This window comes from Acipenser ruthenus, chromosome 54, assembly GCF_902713425.1.
Source record: "Acipenser ruthenus chromosome 54, fAciRut3.2 maternal haplotype, whole genome shotgun sequence".
Classification (NCBI taxonomy): Eukaryota; Metazoa; Chordata; class Actinopteri; order Acipenseriformes; family Acipenseridae; genus Acipenser; species Acipenser ruthenus.
In genome coordinates, this window is record NC_081242.1 from 124,404 (window position 1) to 141,527 (window position 17,124).

General features: G+C 47.4%; 2 protein-coding genes across 2 annotated transcripts; both read right to left on the bottom strand.

Moving 5' to 3' along the window:
• Positions 1 to 817: 817 nt before the first annotated feature.
• On the bottom strand, positions 818 to 6,598 carry LOC131723355 (sulfotransferase 1C2-like). The gene is made up of 8 exons (XM_059017041.1): positions 6,444 to 6,598; positions 4,939 to 5,123; positions 4,662 to 4,790; positions 3,161 to 3,258; positions 2,939 to 3,065; positions 2,681 to 2,775; positions 2,105 to 2,285; positions 818 to 1,176 (listed from the first exon to the last, which is right to left on the bottom strand). The coding sequence occupies exons 2-8, from the start codon at positions 5,114 to 5,116 to the stop codon at positions 1,064 to 1,066; spliced, it is 921 nt and encodes a 306-aa protein (XP_058873024.1). The 5' UTR covers positions 5,117 to 5,123; positions 6,444 to 6,598; the 3' UTR covers positions 818 to 1,063.
• A 3,440-nt stretch (positions 6,599 to 10,038) lies between these two features.
• LOC131723241 (zona pellucida sperm-binding protein 4-like) lies at positions 10,039 to 15,419 on the bottom strand. Its single transcript, XM_059016861.1, has 11 exons — positions 15,014 to 15,419; positions 14,397 to 14,524; positions 14,060 to 14,159; positions 13,321 to 13,499; positions 13,134 to 13,231; positions 12,777 to 12,904; positions 12,345 to 12,534; positions 11,967 to 12,117; positions 11,085 to 11,157; positions 10,378 to 10,470; positions 10,039 to 10,271 (listed from the first exon to the last, which is right to left on the bottom strand). Exons 1-11 carry the CDS (start codon positions 15,417 to 15,419, stop codon positions 10,129 to 10,131), a joined length of 1,689 nt encoding a protein of 562 aa, XP_058872844.1. The 3' UTR covers positions 10,039 to 10,128.
• Positions 15,420 to 17,124: the final 1,705 nt, after the last annotated feature.

Here is a 17,124-nt window from a genome sequence, read left to right on the forward strand (position 1 = left end):
CGTTTCGTGCGGGAAATTGGGCAATTAAAATCCGTTAACACTTCGGACAGTTTTTGCCAGCGTGTCACTCACATAAGAACATAAGAACGTTTCCAAACATCTTGCTAGTTTGGTTGTTAGTAGCTTATTGATCCCAGAATCTCATCAAGCAGCTTCTTGAAGGATCCCAGGGTGTCGGCTTCAACAACATTACTGGGGAGTTGGTTCCAGACCCTCACGATTCTCTGTGTTAAAAAAGTGCCTCCTATTTTCTGTTCTGAATGCCTCTTTATCTAACCCGTAAAATGTTGTTTAATCGGTTCTGATTGCTAAAATATTTTCCACACGTGTGTGTTAGTTTTTATGCTGCTTTTTAATGCAATTTAATTTATTAAAAGTGACGTTCTGGGTCTGGAACCAACTCCCCAGTAATGTTGTTGAAGCTGACACCCTGGGATCCTTCAAGAAGCTGCTTGATGAGATTCTGGGATCAATAAGCTACTAACAACCAAACCAGCAAAGATGGGCTGAATGGGGCCTCCTCTGGTTTGTAAACTTTCTTATGTGCTTAATATGATTCCTTCTACTTGGTGTCTGTGTTAGTTTAATAATACTTCTAATAACGGTATTGTAAATAAAATATAATTCTAAATGTAATGAAATAGTGACCTCTGGTGGTACACTCGGGAACTGCAGTTATTGTGGAATCCTCTGTTATTCATCAGCACGTTAATTACACAGCTATGCAGATAAATACACACAGATAGATACAGGCAGACAGACAGACAGACAGACAGATATGTAAAACGAGACAAAACCTCTACAAAAAAAAAAGTAATTATTTTGTTGAAGTTTATTTAACTTTGCTGGTGAAACAGAGTTACATTTGATATATATAAGTACAGTATTTTATTTCCCTTTATTTATGTCCTAAATCCTTCATTAAAAACCTTCAGTTTAAAAAAAAAAAAAGTAATATCACACTACACTTCCCAGAGTCATACGAGCGGGTTTGTAGTTCTTCAGGTTTCCTCCCAGCGGCAGCGAGGGAGTCTGGGAGCTGTAGTCCTCCTGCTCTCTTCATTCACAGCTCTGTGCGGAAGCGGAGGCTCGTGCCGGCCAGCCTGCGCCGGTACTCCTCGTCGAATCGCTCGCTCTGAGACACGGTGAAATGCTGCTTCCAGTCGCCCACCGTCCCTGAGAACGGGAAATAAAGAAATAAAGAAATAAAGAAAGAAATCACACAGACACACAGACACACAGACAGACAGACACACATACACACAGACAGACAGACAGACACACAGACAGACACACAGACACACAGACAGACAGACAGACACACAGACAGACACACAGACACACAGACACACAGACAGACACACAGACAGACAGACACACATACACACAGACAGACAGACAGACACACAGACAGACACACAGACACACAGACAGACAGACAGACAGACAGACAGACAGACAGACACACAGACAGACACACAGGCAGAGAGACACACAGACAGACACACAGACACACAGACAGACACACAGACAGACAGACACACACACACACAGACAGACACACAGACACACAGACACACACAGACAGACAGACAGACACACAGACACACAGACAGACACACAGGCAGACAGACACACAGACAGACACACAGACACACAGACAGACACACAGACACACAGACAGACACACAGGCAGACAGACACACAGACACACAGACAGACACACAGACACACAGACAGACACACAGACACACACAGACAGACAGACACACAGACACAGACAGACGCACAGACAGACACACAGACACACAGACAGACAGACACACAGACAGACACACACACAGGCAGACAGACAGACACACAGACACACAGACAGACACACAGGCAGACAGACACACAGACACACAGACAGACACACAGACACACAGACAGACACACAGACACACAGACACACACAGACAGACAGACACACAGACAGACGCACAGACAGACACACAGACACACAGACAGACAGACACACAGACAGACACACAGACAGACACAGACAGACAGACAGACAGACACACAGACACACAGACACACAGACAGACACACTCAGCCCTACCCTTCCTCATGAACGGAGACACGGCCTGATTGAATATGAAGGAGGGCACTGTGCTGCAGTTGGCCATGGGGTTCTCTTTCATCTGGAGGAAGGAGGTGTGGTCAGCGATCCTGTCAATCACTGCCTGGTCCAGCCCCTTCCCCAGGAAACGAGCCACCCTGTCAATCTCACGAGCTGGGTCCTGAGAGAGAGAGAGAGAGAGAGAGAGAGGGATGAGAAAGACAGCGGGAGGGATGAGAAAGAGAGAGAGGGAGGGATGAGAAAGAGAGAGGGATGACAGAGAGTAGAGAGTAGAGAGAAGGGAGGGATGAGAAAGAGAGAGGAGAGGGATGAGAAAGCGAGAGAGATGGAGGGAGGGATGAGAGAGTAGAGAGAGAGAGAGAGAAGGAACAAAACAAAAAGAGAACAGAAGAGAGAAAGATAAGAAGCCTCACCTCTTTCAAGTCTTCATAGAAGAGGTAGAGAGAGAGGGAGAGATGAGAAAGAGAAAGATAAGAAGCCTCACCTCTTTCAAGTCTTCATAGAAGAGGTAGAGAGAGAGGGAGAGATGAGAAAGAGAAAGATAAGAAGCCTCACCTCTTTCAAGTCTTCATAGAAGAGGTAGAGGACTCTGTGCTTTGCTTTCGATTCCCACCAGCCAGTCACATGATCAAACCAGGAGCCCCACGGCACTGAGAGAGAGCACCGGGTTAAAGGACTACAGCCCCCACAATGCACCCCTGTGTTGATACTACAGCCCCCACAATGCACCTCTGTGTTGATACTACACCCCCCACAATGCACCTCTGTGTTGATACTACACCCCCCACAATGCACCCCTTCTCTGGTACTTACCTTGCCCAGACAGGAAGCTGCTGATGTACTCCTCCCAGCTTCCTGTCTCAGGGAGCGCCTGGTTCATCTGCTGGAAGTGGTAATAGGAGACGAGATTGTCCTTCGCATTGCGAGCAACATAGATCACCTGAGAGAGAGAGAAACTATTAATTTATTTCAGGGCTGAGTCAGGCGAGTTAAAGTTCAGGATTTAAATACATTTAAAACGTATTGAACCGTTACCTTGCAGTCATTCTCCCAGAAGGACTGAGGCACCAGCTGTACCGGCAGGTGCGTCTTTACCAGTCTGGGAGACGGCATGGAGGCTAACTGCTGGAGACCTGGAGAGGAGAGAGAGAGAGAGAGAGAGAGAGAGGAGATAGGAGAGAGGAGAGAGAAGAGATAGAGAGGAGAGGAGAGAGGAGAGAGGAGAGGAGAGAGAGAAAGTTAGGGTTCTGCTGTCACCCACAGAGCAGGGTCTGCAGCAGAGCCTGTCACTGCTAGAGCAGTACTGTCACACCTGGGCACTGACAGTAAACCTGGACAAGACCAGAGTCATGGTCTTCCAGAAGCAATCTGGATCTCAGCAAACAAGAACTGCTTCGCTCTGGGCAACACCGTATCAGATCACAGCATCAACTAAAGATACCCGGATCCGACTATCAGGGCTTCACTGAGTTTCAACCTGGCTAGAAATGCATTCAAAGGAAAAGCACGTCGGGCTTGCAATACCAGAAAGACTCGATTTGGCAAAACCTGAATAACAATAAAAATGAGGCTCATATTTTCCGTCATACAACCAATCCTGCTGTAGGGCAGTGAAGTGTGGGGACCCCTCGGAAACCCCGAATACAAAAACTGGAACAACGGAAATCCTACAATTGGAAATTTGTAAAAAAAAAACATCCTGCAGGTTCAGAGAAACGCCCCCGATAACACCTGCTGGGCTGAGCTGGGACCTTCCGCCTTCTAATCCTGATTCAGAAGAGAGACGCCAAGCTCTGGTAACACTTAAAACACACAGACCAGGACTCCTGTAAACACCAGTCCCGACTGAGCAACCAGCTCCCCCAGCCTGGTTCTGAGACTCGCATAACCGAGCCACACTCAAACCAGAGAGCCTCGGATACTAACAATAAAATCACAATAACAATAATTTTAAAAAAATGACCTTAACTTGAAGAACAAATCCATCGAAAATTGAAATAGAATTAACAAATAAACTGGGGGGCCCTAAACACAAACATTAAATTAACGGAATATCTAAAAATTAAAAAAATACAAAAGAATGACAACTTCTAACAAAGGAGAGACTCGGTGACCACAGCCTGGCCAGCGAAAAGGGCAGATTATATATATATATATATATATATATATATATATATATATATATATATATATATATATATATATATATATATATAAACACATCCTGGGCTAGCAGAGAGGAACAGCTGTGCGGTCCTTGCGAGCGAGGGGAGCTTGAAACAGAGGTCCACTTCCTGTTATCCTTCCTGCTCAAAATACACAGAAAGTCCCCATCCTGCTGGGAGAGGAGGAGCGGACTGCAAATCTAGCAGCCAGATATGTGTCCGCCTGCCACAGCCTAAGAGACAGTGTGTGACACCGTGGAGCCACATAGGACCTGTGTTACTGTCAATGGGGACGGGGGGACGGAGGGACTGGGTGATGGAGGAACAGAGGGAGGGGGGGCAGGGGTACACACAGACAGACACACACTGACCCGAGTGGAACGGTTTCGGGGGGTTCAGCTCCATGAACGGGGCTCGGTCGTGAGTCGGGCTTCTCTTACAGCGCTCCGTGTCGCCATCGTTCATAACGCAGTCCACGATCTCGATCATCCACGTGGTACCTGACAGAGAAGATAATGAACCAGCCCCCTTCTCAAAGCACAGAGAAGATAATGAACCAGCCCCCTTCTCAAAGCACAGTGAAGATAATGAACCAGCCCCCTTCTCAAAGCACAGTGAAGGTAATGAACCAGCCCCCTTCTCTCTTACCTGCTTTTGGGTAGGTAGCTATAAGCACATCATCTGGTCTGGCTTTGAAGTTTCGAACTTGATCCCAAATCTGGGTGACAGAGGTTACAATGGGGACCCCCTCTATCTCAGTCATCGTCTCCCTCTGTATAGAGGGGGGTGAGGCTGCACCCCCAAATCCAACTCCTCTGTCTGACATTTCAGCACTGAGAAGAGAGAGAGGGGAGAGGGGAGAGAGGAGAGAAGATAGGAGAGAAGGGGGAGAAAGGAGAGAGGAGAGAGGAGAAGGAGAGAGAAGAGGAAAGAGGAGATGGGAGAGAGGAGAGAGGGGAGAGAGTAGAGGGGAGAGAGGAGAGAGGAGAGGGGAGAGAGGAGAGAGGAAAGGGGAGATAAGAGTGGGAAGAGGAGAGGAGAGAGGAGATACGAGAGAAGGGGGAGGGGAGAGAGAAGAGGAAAGAGGAGGGGAGAGAGGAGAGAGGAGAGAGGAGAGGGAGGAGAGAGGAGAGAGGAGAGAGGAGAGGGGAGAGGGGAGAGGGGAGAGGGAGGAGAGAAGGGGAGAGAGGAGAGAGAGAAGAGGAGAGTGGAGAGAGAGAGGAGAGAGGACAGAGGAGAGGGGAGAAAAGAAGGGAGAGAGAGGAGAGGGGAGAGAGGAGATGGGAGAGGGGAGAGGGAGGAGAGAAGGGGAGAGAGGAGAGAGAGAAGAGGAGAGTGGAGAGAGAGAGGAGAGAGGAGAGAGGAGAGGGGAGAGGGGAGAGGGGAGAGGGAGGAGAGAAGGGGAGAGAGGAGAGGAGAGAGGAGAGGGGAGAGGGGAGAGGGAGGAGAGAAGGGGAGAGAGGAGAGAGAGAAGAGGAGAGTGGAGAGAGAGGAGAGAGGAGGAGAGAAGGGGAGAGAGGAGAGAGAGAAGGGGAGAGAGGAGAGAGAGAAGAGGAGAGTGGAGAGAGAGAGGAGAGAGGAGAGAGGAGAGGGGAGAGGGGAGAGGGAGGAGAGAAGGGGAGAGAGGAGAGAGGAGAGGGGAGAGGGGAGAGGGGAGAGGGAGGAGAGAAGGGGAGAGAGGAGAGAGAGAAGAGGAGAGAGGAGGAGAGGGGAGAGAGGAGAGAGAGGAGAGAGGAGAGAGGAGAGGGGAGAGGGGAGAGGGAGGAGAGAAGGGGAGAGAGGAGAGAGGAGAGGGGAGAGGGGAGAGGGGAGAGGGAGGAGAGAAGGGGAGAGAGGAGAGAGGAGAGGGGAGAGGGGAGAGGGGAGAGGGAGGAGAGAAGGGGAGAGAGGAGAGAGAGAAGAGGAGAGAGGAGAGAGAGAGGAGAGAGAGGAGAGGGGAGAGAATGGTATTTTAGTTATTTTTGTAATGTTTTTAAAAACTCCCTATGCTTGATAACCTAGCATTATAATATCATTACAATTAGCTGTCTGAAGACGAAACGTTGTAGCTAATTATTAAAATACCAAGTTTAGATAGATAGATAGACAGATAGATAGATAGATAGATAGATAGATAGATAGATAGATAGATAGATAGACAGCACTGTACTTACGGATCTCGTCTTCTTTATCGGAAAGCCGCTCTGTGCGTCTTGAATGCCAACAAAGTTTTTATAACCGGAAACGAGGGAGAGAAGAACGGAGTTGCTCTGCGATTTAAAATGAGAGGAATTCTCTCTTTATAGCCGAGAGAGAGAGAGAGAGAGAGAGAGAGAGAGAGAGAGAGAGAGGAATGTAGAGGAATGTAGAGGCGGGATTTAAAAACACACTCTGTTCTTACACACATTTTATTTAAAACAAAAATAAAATAAAATAAATAAACTGGAGTTCGGGTTTATATATTAAACGCTCCGAAAAGGATAAACGATTGACTGTATAATAGATTCGTACATTAATTTCTGATTAATAATTAATATTAATCAGAAGTTCACCGCGGTATTTCTATAACGGTTAGTTTACCGTTTTAAAATGTGCTTTACCAGACCTCTCTGTGCTTTACAATGCTTCCCTATGCTTTACCAGACCTCTCTGTGCTTTACAATGCTTCCCTATGCTTTACCAGACCTCTCTGTGCTTTACAATGCTTGCCTATGCTTTACCAGACCTCTCTGTGCTTTACAATGCTTCCCTATGCTTTACCACACCTCTCTGTGCTTTACAATGCTTCCCTATGCTTTACCATACCTCTCTGTGCTTTACAATGCTTCCCTATGCTTTACCAGACCTCTCTGTGCTTTACAATGCTTGCCTATGCTTTACCAGACCTCTCTGTGCTTTACAATGCTTCCCTATGCTTTACCAGACCTCTCTGTGCTTTACAATGCTTCCCTATGCTTTACCAGACCTCTCTGTGCTTTACAATGCTTCCCTATGCTTTACCACACCTCTCTGTGCTTTACAATGCTTCCCTATGCTTTACCAGACCTCTCTGTGCTTTACAATGCTTCCCTATGCTTTACCAGACCTCTCTGTGCTTTACAATGCTTCCCTATGCTTTACCAGACCTCTCTGTGCTTTACAATGCTTCTCTATGCTTTACCACACCTCTCTGTGCTTTACAATGCTTCCCTATGCTTTACCAGACCTCTCTGTGCTTTACAATGCTTCCCTATGCTTTACCAGACCTCTCTGTGCTTTACAATGCTTCCCTATGCTTTACCAGACCTCTCTGTGCTTTACAATGCTTCCCTATGCTTTACCAGACCTCTATGTGCTTTACAATGCTTCCCTATGCTTTACCAGACCTCTCTGTGCTTTACAATGCTTCCCTATGCTTTACCACACCTCTCTGTGCTTTACAATGTTTCCCTATGCTTTACCAGACCTCTCTGTGCTTTACAATGCTTGCCTATGCTTTACCAGACCTCTGTGCTTTACAATGCTTCCCTATGCTTTACCAGACCTCTCTGTGCTTTACATTGCTTGCCTATGTATATCGATGTATGTTTGTGCGTGTGGAGCGAGCTCTCACGCGAATACTTGTAATCTGATATCCTTGGCAATCAAACAACCTCTTGTGAGAACTATTCTCACGCATTGTCCGCCTTCTCACGACAACCTCCCTGAATTCACGTCTCTCTCTCTCTCCTTCTCTCGTACACCGACACGCCCCCGTCTCACTCTCTCTCACACACACACACGCACAGCGACACACACCCACAGCTACACACGCACAGCGATACACACACACACACACACGCACACACACACGCACACACACACACTGTGGGTACTAGACAGTTAACATTTTTAAAACAAGTACCGTGTCCTGTTGTGAAAACCCGTTTTCAATATCGCTCTCTGAAAACCATAGCGGAACTACACGTTACAACAAGCCAAAAAACAGACCGCATTCCAGACTGTTCAAAGTTCATAAATATCTTCTCAGAAAGATATGGTATTTATGAAGCATGCAATCAAAATACGTTTGAAAAATCACACACACACACACACACACACACACACACACACACACACACACACACACACACACACAAAAACAGTTACACAATTAATATCACATTACAAACATTAAACTAAGGTTTTAAATATTAGTACACACTGACGCAACAAGGAATCGCATTTATAGTTTTCATTTTAATGTATGAAAATAAATCGGGGGGGGGGGGGGTTCATAGGACAATCTATGACAGTTATTTCTGGTGGGGGGGGATTTTCGCGTGACAGCTGTCGAGGGAAAGAATGTGTCGGTGTCGTGTCCGAGAAGGGCAGCGAATCTGCTTCAGAAAATTACAATTAGACCGGACATTTCCGTCAACGGACTTTATAAACGCGTACACGTGTTTTAAACGTGTTCCACCAATCCTAAACACGGCCGGGAGTTTACTAAACAAACACCAGAGGGTGTTGAAATCCTAAACGCGTTTAGAATTATAAACGCAGTGACGTGTTTGAAAAGTGAGACAAATAGACCTCATGTGTTTTAAAGTTAAACACTCGGTGAAATCAATTATTTCTGAGCCGTATAAAACCGCGCTGGTATTTTCCACGACACGGTGAGATTATTCCACTGTGTCAGCTTCAACAACATTACTGGGGAGTTGGTTCCAGACCCTCACAATTCTCTGTGTAAAAAAAGTGCCTCCTATTTTCTGTTCTGAATGCCCTTTTACTAATGCATTGTAACGTTTTAACATATAGTTGTAATTAGCTGTCAGCTTCATCTTTGTCGTCCGCTGTGCAGCTTCTGGTCCGTTTTATCAAGCAAGCTGTTTATTGCACGGAATGGGCAGTTCAAGATGGGTTCGGTGGACTCTACCAGAACGGGTTATTTAACCGGTTCTGATTTATCTCTCAGTTGCGTTTTGATTTCATCGTAACCCACCACCTCCCCATCTCCACCTTTTCTTAATAACAGTTTTTGTTTTATCAAATGGGGGTCTCAGCCTCGTCCAAGTTAGGTTTGATGCCAAATGAATGTGTATATACAGCATACTTTTCTGTTAAATCGCATACTCCGCATTCTCTACAATAAATATTTGTACTAAAACATTTTGTGATTGGTGTTTGTCCCGAACTACTGAAATTTAATTAATTAAAAGTGACGTCACGGCCCCGTCCCATAAAAGGGGCGATAGAAAATAATTGTGATATAGATGTTTCTGCCATGGATTATTAGTGAGTGAGAGAGCAAGAGATATATATATATATATATGAATATGAGAGAGAGAGAGAGAGAGAGTTGCAGTTTTGTTCTTTAAAGTGACTTCATAAAGTCATCGCTGCTTTTTTTTTTTTGTTAGTTTTCGTAGAAGCCTCTTTCTGCTGGTTTGTGAGCGGATAGTTTGTGTTAAAGAAAATCAAGGGTTAATGTGATTTGTTTATATGAAGTTTGAGTAGGAATCTAAGCCAGCAGAAGTCAGACCACAATATTAAGACTGAGATCGAATTCTCGATCAATCCATCAGCTGATCCTGAACAGAGAAGTGCCGAGGTGGACAACGCATCCATCCATGCATCAGCGGTCAAGAAATTTAGGGACACAATTTTAACATGTTCCTGTAATCAGACTGGGGAGTCCCTTACAAACCAGGTGTGTGGTCTAAGATTGCAAGGATAAGTTCCTTAAAATACTTTTTGGGGGAAAAAGAGAAAATAAGAAAAAAAAAAAAAAAACACAAGCCTTCGTGTACTTTTTTCCCCCTCATTTATTTTAAATTGAGAATTTTTTTTTTTTTTTTTTTTTTGTTAAATAAAGAGAAACCGACACCACAATTGTCAAAAAGCTGCAGTTCTTAAATTCATCCACCAGGGGGCAAGGAAGAGTCCAACAGCTACCGTTGCCATGACCACAGACACCAGCATCACCGACGAGCCAATCACAAAGCGAGTGGGCGGGGATACGCAATAGTGGGAGGAGCCTAGGAGAGAAGATGGATTTATTTCTTTAGTTGACTAGACAGAGGCGTGCTCCCTGGGCAGTCCTGTGGTTGCTGGGGGGAGACGCTGGGAGGGGAGGGGGCTCACCTGACTCTGTTTCCAACTCCACGAAGACCAGGGGTCCCGAGGAGACCGTGACCTCGCTGGGGGTCTCTCCCGATACGGACCGAACACGCCGCCCTGAAAACAAACACAACAACGCAGGGAGCAAGTGAGTGAGGGAGCGAGTGACTGTAGGGGGTTGCAGGAAGGAGGATGGTAGGTAGGGAGAGAGGGTGGTGGATGGTAGGGGATAGAGTGAGGGTGGTAGGGAGGATGGGTGGATGGATAGTAGGGGGGAGGGTGGATGGTAGGGATTGACTTATGGGGGGTTGCAGGAGGAGTGTGGTGGATGGTAGGGGGTAGGGAGTGAGGGAGGGAGGTACATACATAGGGTGGATGGTAGGTAAGGAGTGAGGGAGGTAGGGTGGATGGTCAAGGAAGTAAGGGAGGATGGTAGGGGTAGGGAGCGAGGGTGGTGGATGGTAGGGAGGTAGTATGGTAGATGGGGAGGATGGTAGGGGGTAGGGAGTGACTCATTGGGGGGGTTGCAGGAAGAGTGTGGTGGATGGTAGGGGGCAGGGAGTGAGGGTGGTGGATGGTAGGGAGGTAGTATGGCAGATAGGGAGGATGATAGGGGGTAGGGAGTGACTCATTGGGGGGGTTGCAGGAAGTGTGGTGGATGGTAGGGGGCAGGGAGTGAGGGTGGTAGGTAGTGAGGGAGGGAGGATGGTAGGGGGTAGGGAGTGACTCACGAGTGTTGCAGGAGCTCTGGCAGGTGTCTGTGTCGGAGGGCTGGCAGAGATGAGCACTGCAGTGCAGGTACAACTAGAAAACACAAAGAAAGCAAATACAAAGAGTGTGAAAACAAAGAGTGGCCTCTACTGCTGCCCCACCCCCTCCCTCCTTCAGGCTCAGTGGTCTCTCCCCATTTCCCCCCCCCCCCTTAGTGACCTCTCCCCCTCCACTCTGTGGGCTTTCCCCCACCCACCCTCAGTGGGCTCTCCCTGTCCCCCCCCCCCCCTCACCTCCTGGCTCAGTGGTCTCTCCCCATCATCCCCCCTCTCCCTCACCTCCTGGTTCAGTGGTCTCTCCCTGTCCATCCCCCCCCCCCCCCCCCTCCCCTTCTGTGGGCTCTCCCTGCCCCCCTCCCTCACCTCCGGGCTAAGTGGTCTCTCCCTGTCATGCCCCCCCTCCCCCTTCCTGGTTCAGTGGTCTCTCCCTCCCCCCCCCACCCCTCACCTCCTGCCTTAGTGGGCTCTCCCCACCCTCCCTCAGTGGTCTCTCCCTGTCCCCCCCCCTCACCTCCTGGCTCAGTGGGCTCTCCCCACCCTCCCTCAGTGGGCTCTCCCTGTCCCCCCCCTCACCTCCTGGCTCAGTGGGCTCTCCCCACCCTCCCTCAGTGGGCTCTCCCTGTCCCCCCCTCACCTCCCGGCTCAGTGGGCTCTCCCCACCCTCCCTCAGTGGGCTCTCCCTGTCCCCCCCTCACCTCCCGGCTCAGTGGGCTCTCCCCACCCTCCCTCAGTGGTCTCTCCCTGTCGTCCCCCCCCCCCCCTCACCTCCTGGCTCAGTGGTCTCTCCCCGTCCGTCCCCCCCTCCCCTTATCCCTCAGTGGTCTCTCCCTGTCCCCCCCTCACCTCCTGGCTCAGTGGGCTCTCCCCCTGCTCATCCAGGAAGACGAATGTTTGCACCTCGAAGCGTCGGAGGAGGGAGGGCAGCGGCTCATCCTCGCTGGGCTGCACCTCGCGCTCCCAAACCAGGTACCCCGCATTCCCAGAGTCAGGGCACCTGAGAGGAGGAGGAGAGGAGAGAGTTCAGACCTATATCGTGTTGTCTGAAGGCAGACGCTAAAATTGCAGCCAATTATGAACAGCTTTTATATATAGATTCAGAATCAAGTGGTGAAACTGCGTTCCGTCGGGCGCCAATTTGGCTCAACTTCCCCATAGAACTCCACTGTGGGTGCAGCCCAGGCCGGAGCCAAAATGGCGCCAGTTTCCCCACGAGAAGCTCACCCGCGTTTAATGAGGCTCCAGAAGATGGGGTTGCTAGGGTCTTTGGTGGGCGTGGCCCAGCAGTCATCAAGCATGAGAACGATCGCGGGGTCCTCCCTCCCCAAGACCCGGACCTCCACGTACACAGGGGAGCGCAGAGCCTTCACTACAGGGTGCTCCTCAGGGGAGTAATAGGAACCGAACTCCGGGACTGAGGGACACGGATGAGAGAAATTTACAGTTCATTTGTCAAACGTAATTATTTAAAATTTTGTTTCACAAAAAAAAAAAAAAAAAAAAAAAAAAAAAAAAAAGCTTGTCCAGTTCAGCCGATTGATCTCAGAACTGTCAAGTTGGGTTTTAAAAGGATCCCAGCGATTCAGCAAAATCGACAGCGTGGCTCGACTTCCCTCACTCTGAAACGTCCTCTCTCTCTCTCTCTCTCTCCTCTACCTTTTGCAATCCTCAGCTCCACCCGCAGGAGGCCCTGGTTAACAGCGGGGAGTGGGGGGGGCACCGTGAGCACAGAGGAGTTCATGGAGATCCCATCAACACAGCCAAACCGACACTGAAGCGTTAATCTGAGGAGAGAGGAGATTAAAAAGCAATGCAACTCTGCTGCACTCCCCTCAATGAAGTCTAGTATTATTAATATTGAAATGATCAGGAGCCAGGAGTTTGAGCAGGGTTACAAACTCACACTAGCCCTGCTGCTGCTGCACCCAGTCCTGGGGTTCAGAGCTCCCCTCAATGAAGTCTATTCTTCACAATGCTGGGGTTCAGAACCCTATTTTTTTTTTTTTGACTCACTTGTATTTTGAGTCTCTCGTGACCTTTCCCCTCGGACCGTCCAGCACGACCCTGGAGGCAGAGATCACAGTCTCGTAGAACAGGAAGTCATCATCACTCTGATTTAAAAAAAAAAAAAAAACTGTAGAAGAGGAATATTTATTTCTGTCCCTGAATTGCAAGACTGCTTGCTCCCCACCCCCCTCACCGTTGTTTTGGTGCCACAGTCCTTGACTGAGAATTTGAAAACCAGTAGGTCTTCGGTAGTGGCTACTGGTTTGCACTGGGAACCAGTGGAGCTGGGCAGGCTGACCGAGTCGAGGTCCAGAGATGGTTTAGTGGAGTTTTTCAAAACCACCACCACAAACTGGCCAAACTTCGTACACGCTGGGAAAGAAAATGAAACTCATGAGGGAGACACCCGACACACCACAGATATAAAACTGAGGTACGGGGGAGAGGGGAGAGGGGAGAGGGGGGTCTGTCATAGAAAGAGTGCAAGAATGAAAACACACTCAACAAAATCAGGGGGAGACATGCTCCACGCTTAAACCGAGACTCCAGGCCCCTGTACTCACTGCTCGCTCCGTAGTAACAAGGAGTTTGGGGGTCCTGGGCGTCATAACAGCACCCCTCGCTCCTGCAGTCCAGGGGGAGATTTCAGGGTCCCCACAAGCCAGACGCTCAGAAGAGGGGAGCTGGCAATGCGTCTCACCAGCTGTGGAGGAAAAAAATAAAATGGACAAAACTTCCTTGTAGCACTGCAGCCTGGCTAGGGATGGGAATGAGACTCCCGTTGCACAGCAGTGTGATCCAGTCCTGGTTTCACTAGGAGTTTAGTAATAAGACACACCTGAGCTTGTTAGCTAGACACACCGGGGCTGATCAAGCCGCTAGTAAAACACTTCTTGTTTTTTTCTTTATATAGGGTAAATGCAGCTACTCACCCACGACCACCTGTGTATCCAGGTTGCATTTGATTTGGTGAGCAAAGGATTCCGCGGAGGGAGGAGAGAATTGGAGGAGGGCCGTTGCAACGCGGTTCAACTAGGCAAAAAAAAAAAAGTCTACGTTTGATCCAATCACAGCAGTCCCTGGGTTGAAACCACGCCCACTCGATCTTGAAGCGAGGGCGAGAAGGTGCGTTCAAGGAGATCATTCTGCGCAGATGCTGACCAATTTAGCCAATGAGTTTCATTCTTAGAAGGTCATTGGCTACAATTGGTCAGATTCTGCTTACGAACGATCTCCGTGAACGCACCCAGAGTTGACAGGACCGCTCACCTGGGTGACGTCACAGCTCTCGTACGGGAAAGTGTACGTCATCGTGCGGCCCTGCGTGCGTCTTCGGTACCGGCAAGAGGAAGGACGGTCTTGAACCATCTCAAAAGAGACATTGTTTCCCGCCGTCGCTGAAACACGTTCAGAAATAAAAGTTTACATTTAAAAAATAAATTATGGCTACCCCCCCCCCCCCCATTTGTTTAAAAAAATAAAAAATAAAAAATACATAAATACAGTTTGTGTATTTGTCCCTGTGAATACTTATTAGGGTTATTTATAACAAATGTTATAACAGACCGTTAGACGTGTATAATTGTAATTACTGCATCGTAACTAAGTAAGTGCAGGTCAACAAAATACAATTGTAATATAATTTCAGAAACAATTATTCAGTAGTTGTAAGCATTATAATTGGACAACAGGTCTTCGGCGGTTTAATATTTACAAACCCGTCGCAGAGTTGGTTTATTTACGAAATACAAACATCGAATTAATTTCAACAGTACTAGGCCCAGAAACTTGACGGTATGCGACAGATCAAAACATACCTACCTTATGAGAAACAAAAAATAAATAAAAAAAACACAATATAAAGAATTTAAAAAAATCAGCCTTACTTTGTATTGAAACAGAGTCCGGGCCCCACTGAGAAGGGAACGAAACTTCCATCCCGACCGGCGAGCAGACCAGATTTACGGCGACAGGCCCGGCCGCGTCCTCGGTGTCAAACTGAGCTACTCGCGGCGCCGGTGGCGTTGTCGTTCGGGCCGTAACGAGTTGAGGAACGACGGCTCTCGGTTCACTGAAACCCCGGGGTCTAGCGAGTCTCCCGATTCCAAACCCACTCCATTTCGGCTGCCCGAAAACCCTTTGAGCGCCGAAAGGCCACAACTTATACTGGTGGTTCCCAGCCCCGGCCGAAAGTACCTGCAGCAGGCTGAAGCAGAGGCACCAAAACGCGGCCAGCGAGGCGCCGCCAAGCCGAGGCTTCACGGCCGTTTTTCTGTAGTTACGAAAATCCATAACGAAATTCGACGCAAAAAAAGAACAGGAGCCGACATTCTCTTTTATTTGCGGAGAAGCGTCTTTAATGGGCTGCAATTAACACATTAATTGACAATTTGGGCTTTTAATTTGTTTTACGTTCAGTTGCCGTACGTGTAGGCCCCCTCTGTACGGCAAGATGAGTTTTCAATAAATATGTTTATTTGTGTAATAATGTTGTATTAATTTTATGTATGTATGTATGTATGTATTTAACAGGGAGATTTAGCCATTGAGACCAAGGTCTCGTTTCCACAGCAACTATAAAACTCTTTATTCAATAACTACTTGGTGAACTACAATGAGCTAAACTCGGGTTTTGGTTTACAATACAATACGACATTATTATTATTATTATTATTATTATTATTATTATTATTATTATTATTATTATTATTATTATTATTATTATTATTATTATATTACTGTTATAACGTGATGTGAAATCAAATAAGAGCAAAAAATAAAGGACAGTAAATAATTACATTTGAGAGCGACTTTGCCTAACAGCAGTTAAACGTGTAGTAAAAATATTTGCTTATGCGAGTAAAGTCCAGTGAAATGGATGAGAGTGATTGCAAACTACAGCAACTGCAAAAAACGTGAATATTGATACCCGAATATTAAAGTGAATAATATGTTAGAAAATTGATTGAATTGAGGCCCCATTCAGCCCATCTTGCTCGTTTGGTTGTTAGTAGCTTATTGATCCCAGAATCTCATCAAGCAGCTTCTTGAAGGATCCCCAGGGTGTCAGCTTCAACAACATTACTGGGGAGTTGGTTCCAGACCCTCACAATTCTCTGTGTAAAAAAAGTGCCTCCTATTTTTTGTTCTGAATGCCCCTTTATCTAATCTCCATTTGTGACCCCTGGTCCTTGTTTCTTTTTTCAGGTCAAAAAACTCCCGTGGGTCGACATTGTCTATACCTTTTAGGATTTTGAATGTTTGAATCAGATCGCCGCATCGGGTTTAAAAATACATATTCTGATAAGGAAGTTACCGCATATCAGCGCAGGTGATGAGCGCCCTCTATCGCCCGTCTATAATATCACAGAATCGACACCCCCATTTTCCAGGAGTCCTGAATATATTGGATTAAACGTAATCATTTATTAACGCCTCTCTTTGTGGTTTGAATGTACTGCATTACAAAAGATAATGCTGGACAGTTTTGCAACCTTTGCCTCCGCCCAGTTCAATTATTATTTATTTCTTAGCAGGCGCTCCCTTATCCAGGGCGACTTACAATTGTTACAAGATATCACATTATTTTTACATACAATTCCCCATTTATACAGTTGGGTTTTTACTGGAGCAATCTAGGTAAAGTACCTTGCTCAAGGGTACAGCAGCAGTGTCCCCCTACCTGGGATTGAACCCACGACCCTCCGGTCCAGAGTCCAGAGCCCCTAACCACTACTCCACACTGCTGCCCTCACTCCTTAATCGAACCCCTTTGGCTGTATATCACAATAAAACCTTCCCTTAGGATCGCGTTCCCATTGATTTTGCATAATTCCATCATGATTTGTTTTTTTTTGTGAAGTTACTGCATTTAATTCTGCCTGGTACAGTGGGAGTGCCATATCTTCCTCCCCTCTTCCTCCTCCCCGCTCCTCCTCCCTCTTCCTCCTCCCTCCTCCTCCCTCTTCCCCCCCTCTTCCTCCTCCCGCTCCCCCCT

Coding starts and splice junctions, on each gene's coding strand:
- LOC131723241 (XM_059016861.1), bottom strand. CDS start 15,419: ATGGATTTTCGTAACTACAGAAAAACGGCCGTGAAGCCTCGGCTTGGC. Junction 12,905..13,133: donor ACGAGAGACTCAAAATACAA/GTGAGTCAAAAA, acceptor CTCTCTCCTCAG/ATTAACGCTTCAGTGTCGGT. Junction 12,118..12,344: donor TGGAGCCTCATTAAACGCGG/GTGAGCTTCTCG, acceptor TCCTCCTCTCAG/GTGCCCTGACTCTGGGAATG.
- LOC131723355 (XM_059017041.1), bottom strand. CDS start 5,116: ATGTCAGACAGAGGAGTTGGATTTGGGGGTGCAGCCTCACCCCCCTCT. Junction 3,066..3,160: donor TCTGGGAGAATGACTGCAAG/GTAACGGTTCAA, acceptor TCTCTCTCTCAG/GTGATCTATGTTGCTCGCAA. Junction 2,286..2,680: donor TCTATGAAGACTTGAAAGAG/GTGAGGCTTCTT, acceptor TCTCTCTCTCAG/GACCCAGCTCGTGAGATTGA.